The 18,871-nt window shown below is 40.8% G+C and overlaps 1 protein-coding gene and 1 long non-coding RNA gene across 3 annotated transcripts in view; one reads left to right on the top strand and one right to left on the bottom strand.

Moving 5' to 3' along the window:
- The window catches only part of LOC139577214 (uncharacterized), a 21,771-nt gene extending 16,519 nt beyond the window's left edge, over positions 1-5,252 (top strand). The window contains exon 2 of the long non-coding RNA XR_011675234.1: positions 4,167-5,252. This is a non-coding gene — a long non-coding RNA (uncharacterized lncRNA). The remainder of the gene's footprint in view (positions 1-4,166) is intronic.
- Positions 3,919-18,342, bottom strand: LOC139577213 (protein Largen-like). Of its 2 annotated transcripts, none has more exons than XM_071404163.1 (3): positions 17,563-18,342; positions 10,242-11,139; positions 3,919-5,408 (listed from the first exon to the last, which is right to left on the bottom strand). In XM_071404163.1, exons 1-2 carry the CDS (start codon positions 17,698-17,700, stop codon positions 10,405-10,407), a joined length of 873 nt encoding a protein of 290 aa, XP_071260264.1. In that variant the 5' UTR covers positions 17,701-18,342; the 3' UTR covers positions 3,919-5,408; positions 10,242-10,404. The 2 variants fall into 2 exon arrangements, with proteins under 2 accessions (XP_071260264.1, XP_071260263.1); XM_071404162.1 differs by having other exon boundaries at positions 10,237-11,139.
- Between the last annotated feature and the right edge of the window lie 529 nt (positions 18,343-18,871).

Below are 18,871 nucleotides of genomic sequence, written 5' to 3' on the forward strand. Positions count from 1 at the left end.
CTTTCTCCTGCTGAATTGTACTGTTTGCAGTGATCAGGACCTTCCCCTAACCCAGCGGTTGGGCATCCTTAATAACCCCAATCTCTTCCCAAATATTTTTGTCAAATGCAAAGGATGGAAGTACTTACTTGCTGGTTCTGGGAACACTACCATAACTTTATAACTTTCTACTCCAACCTCTTTGTCTAGTGGTCCTGCGCTTTACAGATCTACTCTCAACACTCATGGTTTCCAGTATTCATCCCTCCATCACCCTCATTGCGATTTATCTTACTCCTGTTCCTCCTATTTACAACAGGTGTAAATAGCTGATCGTCACTGGTTATATCATCATTAACAATAACAGTTGCCCTAACGCTACCATCTGAACTATCCGCCATGCCGACCCCAGCCACAAACCAAACAAACAAAGATACAGCTTGTTACTGACCGCCCGTAGGCCACGTTCGCGGCTACGCTCGCGCCGGGAGGTTGTAGAATGGTTCTAAACTAGCGCACATGGCATGCCCAGCCTGCCAGACACGCCTGATCCGATAAATCAATGGCATTATAGGGGTGGAAGAGGCGGTGAGACTCTGCAGTCTGTCACACAACGTGGGTGTAAGGGGTTGTTTCTGGACTCTTGTTTTGCTTTTAACCCATTGACAGTAAAACAATAAGGTGTTAATATTCACTACATGAGCAACAGTATGTGGATACCTGCTCGTCGAACAGCTCATTCCAAAATCATGGGCATTAATATGGAGTTGGTCCCACCTTTGCTGCTATAAGAGCATCCACTCTTCTGGGAAGGCTTTCCACTAGATATTGGAACATTTCTGCAGGGACTTGCTTCCATTCAACCACGAGCATTACTGAGGTCGGGCACGGATGTTGGGCGATTAGGCCTGGCTCGCAGGGGTTGAGGTCAGGGCTCTGTGCAGGCCCTGTTCTTCCACACTAATCTAGACAAACCATTTCTATATGGACCTCGCTTTGTGCATGGGGGCATTGTCATACTGATGCCACAAAGTTGGAGCACAGAATCGTATAGAATGTCATTGTATGCTGTAGCGTTAAGATTTCCCTTCACTGGAACTAAGGGGCCTAGCCCAAACCATAAAAAACAGCCCCAGATAATTATTCCTCCTCCACCAAACTTTACAGTTGGCAATATGCATTGGGGCAGGTAGCGTTCTCCTGACATCCGCTAAACCCAGATGGTCGGACTGCCAGATGGTAAAGCGTGATTCAAATCAGTCTTAGACTTGGGGGTAGAAGGTGTTAAGGAGCCTTTTGGTCCTAGACTTGGTGCTCCAGGACCGCTTGCCGTGCGGTAGCAGAGAAAACAGTCTATGAGTGGAGTGACTGGAGTCTTTGACAATGTTTTGGGCCTTCCTCTGACACAGCCTAGTATATAGGTCCTGGATGTCAGGAAGCTTGGCCCCAGTTATGTACTGGGCCGTACGCATTACCCACTGTAGGGTCAGATGCCGAGCAGTTGCCATACCAGGCGGTGATGCAACCGGTCAGGATGCTCTCGATGGTGCTGCTGTAGAACCTTTTGAGGATCTGGGGATTCATGCCAAATCTTTTCAGTCTCCTGAGGGGGAAAAGCTGTTGTTGTGCCCTCTTCACAACTGTCTTGGTGGGTTTGGACCATAATAGTTCTTTGGTGATGTGAACACCAAGGAACTTGAAACTCTCAACCCGCTCCACTTCAGCCCCGTCGATGAGAATGGGGGCCTGTTTGGCCCTCCTTTTCCTATAGTCCAAAATCATCTCATTTGTCTTGCTCACATTGAGGGAGAGGTTGTTGTCCTGGCACAACACTGCCAGGTCTCTGACCTCCATCCTATAGGCTGTCTCATCGTTGTCGGTGATCAGGCCTACCACTGTTGTGTCGTCAGCAAACTTAATGATGGTGTTGGAGTCATGCTTGGCCACACAGTCGTGGGTGAACAGGGAGTACAGGAGGGGACTAAGCACGCACCCCTGAGGGCACCCAGTGTTGAGGATCAGCATGACACATGTGTTGTTGCCTACCCTTACAACCTGGGGGTGGCCAGTCAGGAAGTCAAGGATCCAGTTGCAGAGGGAGGTGTTTAGTCCCAGTGTCCTTAGTGTCCTTAGTGTTTAGTCCCAGATGGGAAAGGGCAGTGTGGAGTGTGATTGAGATTGCGTCATCTGTGGATCTGTTGGGGGGGTATGCAAATTGGAGTGGGTCTAGGGTTTCCAGCATGATGGTGTTATGTGAGCCATGAACAGCCTATCAAAGCACTTCATGGCTACCGACGTGAGTGCTATGGGGCGGTAAATCATTTAGGCAGGTTACCTTCGTTTTCTCGGGCACAGGGACTATGGTGGTCTGTTTGATACATGTAGGTATTACAGATTCGGTCAGGGAGAGGTTGAATATGTCAGTGAGGACACTTGCCAGTTGGTCCGCTCATGCTTTGAGTACACATTCTGGTAATCCGTCTGGCCCCGCGGCTTTATGAATGTTGACCTGTTTAAAGGTCTTGCTCACATCGGCTACGGATAGCGGGATCACACAGTCGTCCGGAACAGCTGGTGCTCTCATGCATGCTTCAGTGTTGCTTGCCTCGAAGCGAGCATAAAAGGCATTTAGCTCATCTGGTAGGCTCGCGTCACTGGGCAGCTCGCGGCTGTAGTCCGTAATATTTTTCAAGCTCTGCCACATCCGACGAGCGTCAGAGCCGGTGTAGTAGGATTCATCACTCCAGAGAATGCGTTTCCACTGCTCCAGAGTCCAATGGCAGCGAGCTTTACACCACTCCAGCCAACACTTGGCGAATGGTGATCTTAGGCTTGTGTGCAGCTGCTCGGCCATAGAACCCCATTTTATGAAGCTCCCGACAAACAGTTATTGTGCTGACGTTGCTTCCAGAGGCAGTTTGGAACTCGGTAGTGAGTGTTGCAACGAAGGACAGACGATTTTTACGCTTTGCGCACCTCAGCACTCAGCGATCCCATTCTGTGAGCTTGTGTGGCCTACCACTTCGTGGCTGAGCCGTTGTTACTCCTAGAGGTTTCCACTTCACAATAACATCACTTACAGTTGACCGGGGCAGCTCTAGCAGGGCAGACATTTGACAAACTGACTTGTTGGAAAGGTGGCATCCTATGACGGTGCCACGTTGAAAGTCACTGAGCTCTCCAGTATGGCCATTCTACTGCCAATGTTTGTCTATGGAGATTGCATGGCTGTGTGCTCGATTTTATACACCTGTCAGCAACGGGTGTGGCTGAAATAGCTGAATCCACTAATTTGAAGGGGTGTCCACATACACGTGTATATTTAGTGTAGTTTAGCCAACTACATTTCCTTACACAGTGTAGTATCATGGATGACACCTCTGGAAGTGTGCCTCCAGTCATCTCTGAGTTGCAGAAAAATCTGCTCTAGCAACAGCTGGGGCTCTTGAACAAAGGTAGACCACTATCAGAGGGATCTATTTGACCCAGTTCCTTTGATTACAAATGGAGAATCTATGGGTATTATAATTCTATTCAGTCCTTGTTTGTTTTTTACATCGAACGTCTTCAGCTACTTGGGACGATGGTCTTACATGGTACAATGATTAAAAAAAATATTTAACCAGGCTAGTCAGTTAAGAACAAATTATTATTTATAGTGACGGCCTACCCCAGCCAAACCCAGATGACGGTGGGCCAATTATGCGCCAACCCTATGGACTCCCAATCACTGTGATGCAGCCTGGATTCAAACCAGGAACTGCAGTGACCCCTCTTCCACTGAGATGCAGTGCCTTAGACTGCTGCGCCACTCAGGAGCACAGATATCAATTGTCTTCCTTTTGCCTCGTATGTTCATTCACTTTGAAATAGGTTTTTGACTCTCACTGAAAATCTGAGATAATAATGACAGTAGCACTAGCTTGGATGAGTATTAATACTATCTTTTTCATTTGACTTACAGCGGGGTGATATACTGTAGGTCATTGACCTTTCAAATAGCTTTAGAAGCAGGCATTACCATTTCAAATCAACACAATCAACACATACTTGAAATGATTCTGTAATTAACATGTTAAAGGAAAAACAAAGTATAAAGACTAACATAAGTGCAAAGTGCAAATGATGTCCAAAGATGTGGACATTGTTTCCCCAACACGTCATTGACAATGGGTTTTTCTTCCCAGAGAGAACACAGTCACAAAGTCCGCATCGACTAAGGGTGAGCCGAAGTGAGGTGCACTCCAGTTGGTGGAAGGGGCATCAGGTCCTAACAGCCTCTCCAGGAAATGCATAGCAGACCACAGCGATGACAGGAGGAAGTGGAAAAAGAATCAGTCATGCGTTCATTCAGTATCATGCCTCCCCTGATAAGCACAACAATGTATTTGGTTTAATCTAGTTTGCTTTCACATTTTACAAAAAATGTTCCGCCCCTATACCATAACAATAATGTGTGTTTATTTATATACTCTCTCACTATAGAAATAAATTATCCAGATATGCCCTGCAGAAACGCATGTACTTGCAGAAGAATGACAGCCTTCTTTAAAACACGCCTTTCATCCCACAGAATAAAAAAAATATCCTATTTTTAAATGTTACAATCTCTGTAGAAATGTTTTATAAATATATAAATATATACAAATAAAATGTAATGCAAGTTATTCTTTAAGTGCATGCCATATCTTTGCAAGCAACTTGTATGACATTGATCACACATAGATTTCTATACGCTCAACATAGTATTCCGAACACAAATTAGTGAACATCCTCAATTCCTATATTTTAGCCATTTAAGTTGCCTCATATTGTATGTTGGATTTTCAATATGACACATGTGTGTATTTCATGTTCCTGTATATTAAGAGCAGTCACTGCAGATCAACAAATCTTGTCCAGCAGATTTTACTGGCTGTTTATGTCTAATATCCCATAATTCACAAAATCCTATAACCAACAGATACAATTATGAACTGAGAGTGTCTGTTCTTGTTCAAATGATGTCATAAAAAAAGTTACATGAACATGGTTTGGTTTCTCTCTCTCTCACCTTCAATAGGAATGTCTGCTATAAGCAGACTTCCCACCCTTGAAGAGTTCTCAGAATGCTGGGGACATCAGTAATTCCACTGCCTACAATTATACATAGAATCTCCATTTCAATTGTAAATGAACCAGTCACATTTGGATGCAATGTTTTCATCTTATGTTTGCATTACATTTGAACTTTTACCATGCTTCTCCCATGAATAAAACTGTGCTACTATGTCTTCCAATTCTCTATGAGGATTAATTATATGGCCTTGGCTCAGAGGATCTGGTATTCTGTCAAAGGTAGGGAGCCTCGTTCTCAGTGACTGTATGATGAACCAAAATTGATCCGTTTCATGTCAGTAAAGGCTGTTTCCACTTTTACCCAGAAGGACCTGCAGGGGAAACAAGGAAAACACATTAATGTGAGCATTCTGATAGGAAGAGGGAAATGCAATTGAACTTGCATAACAGCAGTAGCCATGGGAATGAACAGATTAAAAAAGAACATGACCACAATTCAAATAAAAGGATGGGGATGTTTTTTTGGTCAGAACATTATTGCACAATTCCTTTCAGTGCATTCAAGGTTACATTAAACTTATTTGTTAATAAAATCACAAAAATTGTGAACAAAATAGTACATTGTGAATTCTCTTATGTTTTTGATGTGCATGCAGCTACACCATAATAGCCAGCATCAATAATCCAGTATGTGGTTGGAACCTTACACTTTCTAACTCACAGATAGATGTTGGTCAACCTGAATGCCTTGTACTTTGACTAAATATCTTTATCTAATCATCAAATTCAAATGGATTACTTCAATGGTGATTACACATTATAGTAGAATGTTGATACTGTCCCTTTCTTTACAGTTTCTGGGTGACATAAAATCTTCTGCATTTTAAGTGGCAGACAGAGGAAGTGGCAGACAGAGGAACTGTGTGTATTTCGTACATTCTTCATAGTCTCTTGACCAATTCTTCCACTTGACAAATTCTTGACTGTAGATCTGTACAGCTGTATCATCATTTGAAAAACAAACAAGTCCCAATTGCAATATTGTTTATCTTAAAAAAGGAGATGCAGCTGATGTCTCTCCTTTTAATAGTCTCCAAAGGAGCATAATAATCTGATGTCTCTCCTTTTAATAGTCTCCAAAGGAGCATAATAATCTGATGTCTCTCCTTTTAATAGTCTCCAAAGGAGCATAATAATCTGATGTCTCTCCTTTTAATAGTCTCCAAAGGAGCATAATAATCTGATGTCTCTCCTTTTAATAGTCTCCAAAGGAGCATAATAATCTGATGTCTCTCCTTTTAATAGTCTCCAAAGGAGCATAATAATCTGATGTCTCTCCTTTTAATAGTCTCCAAAGGAGCATAATAATCTGATGTCTCTCCTTTTAATAGTCTCCAAAGGAGCATAATAATCTGATTATCTCTCCTTTTAATAGTCTCTAAAGGAGCATAATAATCTGATGTCTCTCCTTTTAATAGTCTCCAAAGGAGCATAATAATCTGATGTCTCTCCTTTTAATAGTCTCCAAAGGAGCATAATAATCTGATGTCTCTCCTTTTAATAGTCTCCAAAGGAGCATAATAATCTGATGTCTCTCCTTTTAATACTCTCAAAAGGAGCATAATAATCTGATTATCTCTCCTTTTAATAGTCTCTAAAGGAGCATAATAATCTGATGTCTCTCCTTTTAATAGTCTCAAAAGGAGCATAATAATCTGATGTCTCTCCTTTTAATAGTCTCCAAAGGAGCATAATAATCTGATGTCTCTCCTTTTAATAGTCTCCAAAGGAGCATAATAATCGGATGTCTCTCCTTTTAATAGTCTCCAAAGGAGCATAATAATCTGATGTCTCTCCTTTTAATAGTCTCCAAAGGAGCATAATAATCTGATGTCTCTCCTTTTAATAGTCTCCAAAGGAGCATAATAATCTGATGTCTCTCCTTTTAATAGTCTCCAAAGGAGCATAATAATCTGATGTCTCTCCTTTTAATACTCTCAAAAGGAGCATAATAATCTGATTATCTCTCCTTTTAATAGTCTCTAAAGGAGCATAATAATCTGATGTCTCTCCTTTTAATAGTCTCCAAAGGAGCATATTAATCTGATGTCTCTCCTTTTAATAGTCTCCAAAGGAGCATAATAATCTGATGTCTCTCCTTTTAATAGTCTCCAAAGGAGCATAATAATCTGATGTCTCTCCTTTTAATAGTCTCAAAAGGAGCATAATAATCTGATGTCTCTCCTTTTAATAGTCTCCAAAGGAGCATAATAATCTGATGTCTCTCCTTTTAATAGTCTCCAAAGGAGCATAATAATCGGATGTCTCTCCTTTTAATAGTCTCCAAAGGAGCATAATAATCTGATGTGTCTCCTTTTAATAGTTTCCAAATGAGCATAATAATCTGATGTCTCTCCTTTCAGTCTCCAAAGGAGCATAATAATCTGATGTCTCTCCTTTTAGTCTCCAAAGGAGCATAATAATCTGATGTCTCTCCTTTTAATAGTCTCCAAAGGAGCATAATAATCTGATGTCTCTCCTTTTAATAGTCTCCAAAGGAGCATAATAATCTGATGTCTCTCCTTTTAATACTCTCAAAAGGAGCATAATAATCTGATTATCTCTCCTTTTAATAGTCTCTAAAGGAGCATAATAATCTGATGTCTCTCCTTTTAATAGTCTCCAAAGGAGCATAATAATCTGATGTCTCTCCTTTTAATAGTCTCAAAAGGAGCATAATAATCTGATGTCTCTCCTTTTAATAGTCTCCAAAGGAGCATAATAATCTGATGTCTCTCCTTTTAATAGTCTCCAAAGGAGCATAATAATCGGATGTCTCTCCTTTTAATAGTCTCCAAAGGAGCATAATAATCTGATGTGTCTCCTTTTAATAGTTTCCAAATGAGCATAATAATCTGATGTCTCTCCTTTCAGTCTCCAAAGGAGCATAATAATCTGATGTCTCTCCTTTTAGTCTCCAAAGGAGCATAATAATCTGATGTCTCTCCTTTTAGTCTCCAAAGGAGCATAATAATCTGATGTCTCTCCTTTTAGTCTCAAAAGGAGCATAATAATATAATGCCTCTCCTTCTAGTCTCCAAAGGAGCATAATAATCTGATGTCTCTCCTTTTAATAGTCTCCAAAGGAGCATAATAATCTGATGTGTCTCCTTTTAATAGTTTCCAAATGAGCATAATAATCTGATGTCTCTCCTTTTAATAGTCTCCAAAGGAGCATAATAATCTGATGTGTCTCCTTTTAATAGTCTCCAAAGGAGCATAATAATCTTAGATTGACATTGCTTCACAACTTTCTCAAACTCTCTCTCTCTCTCTCTCTCTCTCTCTCTCTCTCCTAATATGTATGAGATGTATTATTAGCACTCTAATGTTTTGATAATGTACTGTAGGTGATCACTATTTTGATATCTCCATTATAGATGGAACGCCTCTGGAACAAAACTGTATTATTTGTCTTGTCATATTTCACTTTCCATTTTGTTTAATGTCTTTTCACTTTATTTCAATTTAGAAAGCATGTATCCAATTGAAATTAAAGACCTAACCAAGTGATACATGTTGAGTATATCAACAATTGTGTCTGGCACTGTAGTACGATATAGAAGAGTATGATAGCTAATTGTTAATTGAAACAACTGTAATTGTGTCACATTTATGCATATTCCTCTTTGCCAGGTCGGCAAGCGATGATGTCACGCAGAATTTTTAACCATCAGCTCAATGGATGTTAGAGTTTTGCACAATAAGTTTTACACCATCATTCTAAATGTCTGGAATAGTTTCCCACCCACAGGCACATGCAGATCATGTACTGTAGCTGGGTGGGTGGGATTCATCATTGCGATAGATATCTCTATATATAGTTCTGCTGTGGGCACACTCTTGTGGAAGTCTTTTCTGATCACCCTACAATGCCCATTTCCTTTTAGTACATTTATGCATTTATGTATTTCAAGGGAATTGTTCTTCATTTGTTAGTATTCAATATGACATACATAGAGCTGTACTACTTGATGAAGGTTAACACATTTATTTTATTTCTCCAGAATAAAATGTTTTTTTACTAATCTTATCCACAATGCGACCGGGCGAAGCAAGCCTGCAGGGCATAAGCTGATATCGCTACATCCTTCATGGCATTCCTCATGTTTGTTACATTTTTTTCATGTTTCTGTTTATTTAAAATGCTTGAATAAGCACCAATCCCTATCTAAATGTTGAATGCGGGTTAGTAAGCTTGTCCATGAGAGCAAAGACATCATGCATTGAATCTCAGCAGCGTTCACATCCCACTTTTTGTCTTTGTTCACACAGACTCACACACATTTTACACACACATTGCTTTCCCATGTCTACTTTAGAGCATTGTCAACATTTGTGTTGGTACAAAGGCAGTATGAAATAGTGTTATCGGCACAGTAATAGCCTAATCCTGCTCATTAGAAGGCTTGCTAGTAGGAGGTGCTACTATTTCCATCCACCTCCAGGGTATGCCTAATTTCTTCCCTTCCAAAGCACTGAAATGCTTTGTGCTTTCATACCCTTTTGATCATTCCTTTCTGAATGACATGATAACATAATAAAGCACCCACACACGGCCACTACTGTTTAATTACAGTTCTATAAATGTATGGTAAATTAAGATTAAAATACCAACATATGTTGAATGGTAATACATCTAACTAAGATTTAACCTCAAAACATCTGAGGTTAAACACTTTTGAATAGTGTCTGTTCAGTCCACCATGGGAGATTTGACATGGTTTGTCTTCGCAAGCTAAACTCAATGTGACTATATTTATTTTACATCTTCCTATAACCTAAGCCACCAGTAGATGTTGCTCTAGATTCAGTAGTGTGACACCCTCCCCATCTCAAGAAGTGAAGTATGGCAGTGAAGCAATAGCGGGTGACAAAAGCTACTATATGCCATCATTGTATTACTGTCTCAGCCCTATACACAGAGGTGTACTGTAGAATCTGGGTCAGCGGTCGGATTTGAGGCAAGCTTGATTTGTTGTTTAATCCAGAGCATAAATGAATGACATGTTCTAACACAGCTTCTTGTTTCTAAAAAATCCCCCCCAAAAATATGATACAATGTTACTTCACATCTCTCAAACCAATCCTGCCAAACCCGTACACTAGCAGGACAGTTGTTAGATGCCACTCACTCACCTCACCGTTCATTCTCTCCTTGTGCATTTCTGAGCTCATGGCCACGTCTTCTAGCGCTCTTTTTTCCTCATCGTTTAGATAATCCACGTTTGACTGGAGTAGAAAGTGCTCATGAAATAGAAAACACTATAAATTATTTAGAAATATTTAAATTAAGGGTGATTAACATCAAACCGTTGTGGTGGTTGATTTTCGAAGGATGGTTTTCTGTGGTTTCAGGGAAGGGTTAGAATGAGGCACACAAGGCAGTTTTGTAGGAGGGAAACTATGGCTGACACTGAGGCCGCCATTTTCTAACATGAGCTGGGATGGTGGTGAGGAGGAGGAACACTGATGGACAGGGCTCATGTCATCAGTAAATTCTGTCTGTAAGTGCATATCTGTGTTGTCAACGTCATATTGCAGGTCACAGTCGGGGCAGTACCCGTGATACTGGACCTTTTCACTGAATCGGACCCTCTCCCGGGTTGCCTGGGGGCATTTGGTCTTTTCATGCCGTAGCAAAGGCATTGGCATAAGTCTTCTCTCTTCCTTTGTACTATTAGAGATGCAGCACGATAAGTCTCTGTTTGGCTTCCCTGGGAAAAGACCATTACGCATAAGAGTCCCGTTAGCCTTGGCTAGTAGGCTCCCTGATAGTGGGTTCTTGTTGTGCTCCTCTGCTTTGATAGGTGTCAGCCTGGGAGGGGGCAGCGGAGGGTGGGGCTTCTTCATCACGGTCAGGATGGCGTGGCTGACAGACGGGGGCCTAAAGAGGGCGATCTTGATCTTGTCGATGCTGGAGGTTGTGGTGGTGGTGGTGGTGCTGCTAGAGCTGCTGTTCAGGGTGTCTGTCTTGGAACTGTCTGTCATCTCCTCCTCCAGCTGTAGGTCACACGTGAGGGAGTCGATCTCATGCACAACCTGCACCAGGAGAAAAGGAAAAGGAGGACAGTACATATTTAGTTTGACAGACATCGAAATATAACAGACTAATAGAGTAGAAAATACAGCAGCAGCCAAAATGTTACCGTATGAAGCACTTGTTGTTGTGCAACCTGGCTAGTAAATAGTTAGGCAGGGGGAGGGGGCTTCTACCAGGCTAACATATGGAATTGTTTTAAGATGGTCATACCAAGGATCATTTAGCTATTTGATTTAGAGTTTTAGGAACCCTTTAGGTATATAACAAAAAAATATATATATACTGTATATAAAACAAATATTTGATGAAACATTGAATTTGGCCTTACTGTTATTAGCCCATAGAAACACATTGAATAACAGATTCATACATAGTCCAAAAAATGTATGCAAAGGAATTTTGTTTTAAAGTTTCTGTCCTATAGCTGAGAGATATAAGAAAGATACGGAAATTATTAGTATTTTTTTTTTACCCATATTTACCCCATTTTTCTTTTGCACTAAACTACTTCCATATAGATATACACTACATGACCAAAGGTATGTGGACACCTGCTCGTCTAACATCTCATTCCAAAATCATGGGCATTAATATGGAGTTGGTCCCCCCTTTGCTATAACAACCTCCATTCTTCTGGGAAGGTTTTCCACTAGATGTTGGATCATTGCTGCAGGGATTTGCTTCCTTTCAGCCACAAGAGTATCAGTGAGGTTGGGCACTGATGTTGGGCGATTAGGCTTGGCTCACAGTCGGCGTTCCAATCCATCCCAAAGGTGTTCGATGGGGTTGCGGTCAGGGCTCTGTGCAGGCCAGTTAAGTTCTTCCACACCGATCTCGACAAACCATTTCTGTATGGACCTCGCTTTGTGCACGGGGGCATTGTCATGCTGAAACAGGAAAGAGACTTCCCCAAACTGATGCCACAAAGATGGAAGCACAGACTCATCTAGAATGTTGCTGTAGCATTAAGATTTCCCTTCACTGGAACTAAGGGGCCCGAACAATAAAAAACAGCCCCAGATAATTATTCCTCCTCCACCAAACTTTACAGCTGGCACTATACATTGGGGCAGGTAGCGTTCTCCTGGCATCTGCCAAACCCAGATTCGTCTGTCGGACTGTCAGATGGTGAAGCGTGATTCTTCACTCCAGAGAGCGCGTTTCCACTGAGTCCAATGGCGGCGAGCTTTACACCACTCCAGCCGACGCAGGCATTGCGCATGCTGATCTTAGATTTGTGTGTGGCTGCTCAACCATGGAATCCCACTTAATGAAGCTCCCGACGAACAGATGATGTTGCTTTCAGAGGTCATTTGGAACTCTGTAGTGAGTGCTACAACTGAGGACTGACTATTTTTACGCACTACGCGCTTTAATACTCGGCGATCATGTTCTGTGGGCTTGTGTGGCCTACCACTTCGCGGCTGAGCCTTTGTTGCTCCTAGACGTTTCCACTAAACAAAAACAGCACTTACAGTTGACCGGGGCTGCTATAGCAGGGCAGAAATTTGACAAACTGACTTGTTGTAAAGGTGGCATCCTAAGACTGTGCCACGTTAAAAGTATTTGAGCTCTTCAGTATGGTCATTCTACTGCCAATGTTTGTCTATGGAGATTGCATGGCTGTGCCCTCAATTTTATACACCTGTCAGCAAAACAACCGACGTGTATGTGTTCGTGAGAGTCTCAGCTTTTCATAGAGGCATATTCATATGTAGCCAAACAGTTTGCACGCTACTTCAGACGTTTTCGCGTGAAGAACAATTTTTGGGATGTCTCATGGTCTGACAAACACCGCTGTAGCTCGGCCATCTTCCACCGCAGATGCGGAAGGCCGTCATTGGTGGATGCGGTAGAATGAGACATAGACGTGGACATCGACTCTATAAAGGCCCACTGCAGTCAAAAACTTGTTTTACAGTGCCTTCAGAATGTATTCACACATTTTCCACATTTTGTTGGGTTGAATTTAAAATTGATTAAATTGAGATTTTGTGTCACTGGCCTACACTTGAAAGAGCTTGAAAAAAAAGTACTAATATTGTGCAATCCAGGTGTGCAAAGCTCTTAAAAACGTACCCAGAAGGACTCCCAGCTGTAATCGCTGGCAATGGTGATTCTAACATGTATACTTTCAGTTAAAAGTTTGGACACACGTACTCATTCCAGGATTTTTCTTTATTTTTACTATTTCCTACATTGTAGAATAATAGTGAAGACAGCAAACTCTAAAATGACACATGGAATCATACATAAAAAGTGTTAAAGAAATCAAAATATTTTTTATATTTGAGATTCTTCAAAGTAGCCAACCTTTGCCTTGATGACAGCTTTGCACACTCTTGGCATTCTCTCAACCAGCTTCATGAGGTAGTCACCTGGAATGCATTTAAATTAACAGGTGTGCCTTGTTAAAAGTTCATTTGTGGAATTTCTTTCCTTCTTAATGAGCCAATCAGTTGTGTTGTGACAAGGTAGAGGTGATATACAAAAGATAGCCCTGTTTGGTAGAAGACCAAGTTCATATTATGGCAAGAACAGCTCAAATAAGCAAAGAGAAACGACAGTCCATCATTACCTTAAGACATGAAGGTCAGTCAATCTGGAAAATGTCAAGAACTTTGAAAGTTTATTCACGTGCAATCGCAAAATCCATCAAGCGCTATGATGAAGCTGGCTCTCATGAGGACCGCCACAGGAAAGGAAGACCCAGAGTTACCTCTGCTGCAGAGGATCAGTTCATTAGAGTTACCAGCCTCAGATTGCAGCCCAAATAAATGCTTCACAGAGTTCAAGTAACAGACACATCTCAACATCAACTGTTCAGAGGAGACTGTGTGAATCAGGCCTACATGGTCAAATTGCTGCAAAGAAACCCCTACTCAAGGACACCAATAATAAGAAGAGACATTCTTGGGCCAAGAAACACCAGCAGTGGACATTAGACCGGTGGAAATCTGTCCTTTGGTCTGATGCGTCCAAAGTAGACATTTTTGGTTCCAACCGGCGTGTCTTTGTGAGACGCAGAGTAGGTGAACGGATTATCTCCGCATGTGTGGTTCCCACTGTGAAGCGTGGGGAAGGAGGTGTTATGGTGTGGGGGTGCTTTGCTGGTGACACTGTCTGTGATTTATTTAGAATTCAAGACACACTTAACCAGCATGGCATCCACAGCATTCTGCAACTATACGCCATCCCATCTGGGACTATCATTTGTTTTTCAACAGGACAATGACCCAAAACACACCTCCAGGCTCCGTAAGGGCTATTTGACCAAGAAAGAAAGCGATGGAGTGCTGCATCAGATTATCTGGCCTTCACACTTCACACCCGACCTCAACTCAATTGAGATGGTTTGGGATGAGTTGGACCGCAGAGTGAAGGAAAAGCAGCCAATGAGTGCTCAGTATATGTGAGAACTCCTTCAAGACTGTTGGAAAAGCATTCCTCATGAAGCTGGTTGAGAGAATACCAAGAGTGTGCAAAGCTGTCGTCAAGGTAAAAGGGTGGCTACGTTGAAAAATCTAAAATCTAAAATCTATTTTGATATGTTTAACACTTTTTTGGTTACTACATGATTCCATATATGTTATTTCATCATTTTGATGTCTTCACTATTATTCTACAATGTAACAAATAAAGAAAAACCCTTGAAAGAGTAGGTGTGTCCAAACTTTTGACTGGTACTGTATGTAAATGAGATATTTCTGTATATCATTTTCAATAAATTTGCAAAAATGTCTAAAAACAAGTTTTCACTTTGTCATTATACAGTATTGGCGGTAGATGGGTGAGAAAAAAACTTTCTGAAGGCACTGTATATAATGTATATTTCGACACTATGTGGTTGGAATAATATTGTGAAATTGTGAAAATGATGATAATGTTCTTCTAGTGTAAGAGCTGTTTGAAAAGTCTGCCTGAAATTTCAGCCTGTTTTGGTGGGATGGAGTTTTGGCCTGCCTGGTGACATCACCGGGTAGTTAATTAGTTAATAGACCAATAAGAGAGTTTCAAACCTCTTCCAATAACAGCTAGTCTTCCGTTTCCCCTCCCCACTCAGACCACTCGTAGACAGTCCTAGCAAATTTTTTGCTTGAGAAATTGCTCATTGCTGAGAAGCTATTTTTGCTTCTTTTTGACCATTTTAGTTGAAAACAATCACAGTAAGGTACTTAATTGTTACCAGAAATGATTTGATATGGGGGAAAAAACTGCTTAATTTGGCCTTTAAACTAATGAATTATTATAATAACTTTGTAGACATATGGTCCTCTCAAGCCAGATTCGCATGCAACACAACAATATTACACAGTATTCTCTGATTAATTGCAGGTCGTGTTTGATTAATTAATTTGCAAGACGTATTTGTAAGGTAAGGGCAAACTAGAAACTACCCATAATAGTCCAATGAAAAGAACACACACCAAACTGTATGAAGACTCTAAATCAAAAGCAAGACCCTCTGGCTATAGCAATACTAACGTGATAACATACATGATCAGTTTATATAAGAATGAATTCTGTGAGTATGCTCTGGCACGTGGTGGACATATCAAGATGAAATTGAAATTGTTGAAAGCACATACTTGGCCCCTCCATACATTCATGGTTGAGGTGATAATAATATACCTACAGGACAGGCAGTGAAAATTGCAAAGACATCTCTTTGTAGCAAATGACTACATCTTCCCTTAGGTATGTTTACTAGTTTTGAGTAGAAATAAACCTTGATTACTCTATGTGTATGTGCATGTATAAAAATACACAATGTTCAACACTATTATGGAGATAGTCTGAAATGACTTGTTATTTTGTCATCTATTACTGACACAATACCTACTAATTAAGACCTATGGTATAAGTTGCCAATCCTTTCACATTTCAGTGGTAGCCAATACTTTGCCAAACCATGTCTGCGAACAGTATCCACATAGTATACCATTTTAAAAGTCATTATATTTTTAAGTAATTGACGCTAGTGAAGTAATATCAGCATATCCACATTTAATGGAATATAAAACTGAGGTTGGGTAAAAAGCTCATGTAGAGTGAAATCTCCATGCAGTCTTATTAAATGGATCATTTAGTGGGACACAAAAGAGAGTCACAGTATCCATTGCAACATGCTTAGGGGCATGATGGTTCTCTCTGTGCCAAGCATCTGGGTTCAGCTCCCCTTAAACATAGGCTCGAATCCAATAATTCAAGTGTGTGAGTTGCACTAGATAAATACTGCATCTAAATGGGATTTACTGAAACATTGGCTTTGACAATGAACTGACAATCCCCGAGGTGGGTTGTTTTAGTAGTGTACACTCTCCTAAATAGAATATTGATTTGTATTTTTTATTTCTTATTTAACCTTTGTTTAACTAAGCAAGTCATTTAAGAAAAAAAATCCTATTTACAATGACGGCCTAGGAACAGTGGGTTAACTGCCTTGTTCTGGGGCAGAATAACAGATTTTTACCATGTCAGTTCAGGGATTCGATCTAGCAACCTTTGGGTAAGATCGACGCTCTAACCACTAGGCTACCTTCCGCCCCAGATTGATGTTTCTATAACATTGTATTTAATTAAAATACTTGTTGAAAATGTTGAAAGAGTAGCATTATGTCAGAGGAAATGTGTGTCATGTATCCATCCATTACATCCATCAATTAAGAAGAACAGTGTAGGTTTCATCTAAAGTGACAACCTGTCGTGTAAGGGCGGGTATTTCAGGACCAGCAGGCCGGACAGTTCCTTTCGTACAAACATCTTGGTAGGCTACATCCACGCGTCAAAGCAAGTTAGATTTCGTGTCATTATAGGGACGATGGAAGACCACAAGGATCAATGTGTGAAATCAACAGAAAACAAATATAGTATGAGTTAAATGAATGAATGCACTCAAATTTATATTCCTGACAATTGTATATCACTTAGACACAATGACAGCGCTGACACAATCCTGATACTGTAACAAGGTGCCTATAGAGAAGAGAGCTGCTGTATAATTTGACAGGAGACAATTATCATAAAAACAGTAGGCTAGACTGCATTTAGATGATGAAATGCAATGCAAAACCATACCGGTGAACTACACGTGATTAATCATGATACATGTTTGCACTTAAATGATCAAAGCCCAGTGTACGCACTAAGGCGCAGCTGCGTTGTCATCCTTCGCACATACAACGTGTCCTATATGTCGTTCATGTTCACTGATAAGATAGTTGGTCACATACGAAAGGGCAATGCATAGGCCATGGACTTAATTATATCTGAGCCTTCAGATGTGTTTATTATAGAACAATCTTTTTCCCAATCGGTAAAAAATCTATACCCTAAACATACCTGCATTAAAACAAAACAATGTTCATATCAAATAAAAAACACCAAACATAAGCCAGACATAGGAAACCTATTCCACTAACCTCTTTGAGTTCCTTGGCTACATCCCTCAAGTCTCCCAGTATGGTCTCCAAATCCTTCACGATAGTCTTGATCTGCTTTTTGACTTTAACTTTGGAGACTACTCCTTCAGCAGATTCTACATTTGATGTCCCTGACATTCTTCGTTGGCACAATGTATTTTTAAGGATCACAAGTAAATCCTTCCGCTGCCGTCAGACCACTTTGCCTATGCATGTTAATGTTCTGTTTTCTTCACTTTCCTCCCATACAGGCTAAATCACGCAATAATGTAGCGAAGCGTGGTGACAGCGTCCCGGCCAGCACGCCTGCGCAATAGAGCAAAGCAAAAATAATATTATCTTAAAAATGTTTAACAAAATAATGTTGCTGGAGAGGTGTTTCTAGACAGTCGCTCGTGATCATTCTGCCGTTACCTTTCAAAATTTCTGTCAAAAAAACAAATGCTGATATGTCACATTTCCTTGTGGCAAGATGCCTAGTCAGATATTCGGTCCATAATTTTAATCAGACTGAAATAATAAGAGAATGAAAAGGAACATGGTACATAGTACACATCAATCCAATCCAAGTCCAATATTCTAATCATAATGGTCCATAGGCTGCGCCAGACATCCCCATTGAACGTATTGTCTCTCAAAAATATATGTATATTCTATAGGCTACATAAGACAGGCATAGTATATTCATAAACTGCAGTTACTTTACTGAATAAATGACAAGTGATAATAATCCCATCTTCACATTGCATCTACATCGAAGCCTCCGTGGTGTCTGATAGCCTGTCCATACACCAGGGGAGAGAATGGTCTCTGCACGGCTGCGCGTGTCATGACACGCGCGCCGCAGAAGCAGGTCACCTAAGGCTGCTCTTCATGTTTTGATTTGGAAAGTGATACATTCGTGTTACTCACCATTATTTCCATAGTGTTATGGTTTAAAACAATGTTTTCCCGAACCGGTACACGTGACGTGTCATTACCCTCAGCCAGCACTTTCACATAGGCTATGTCATCTATTCTAACACCAGCACACCTGATTCAAGTAGCCAACTACAGTTGGATCAGGTGTACTTGACGAAATAGCCTTTAGATCACATTAGTCGAACGGCTGCGGTTCCCGATGACAGGTTCCTGGGTTAAAGCATGGCTGCATTGAAGCTGTTTGGGATTGTTTTGCACATTTCTAGGCTTTTGTTGGGGGATAAATATTACGTCCTCTTTAGACTTTCTAACTTTGGAACAACATAGAAAGCTTTCCAACTCACGATTACATAACATTCATCAAGTTCCTGGAATATTTTCCAATGGG

This window comes from Salvelinus alpinus, chromosome 5 (assembly GCF_045679555.1).
Source record: "Salvelinus alpinus chromosome 5, SLU_Salpinus.1, whole genome shotgun sequence".
NCBI lineage: Eukaryota > Metazoa > Chordata > Actinopteri > Salmoniformes > Salmonidae > Salvelinus > Salvelinus alpinus.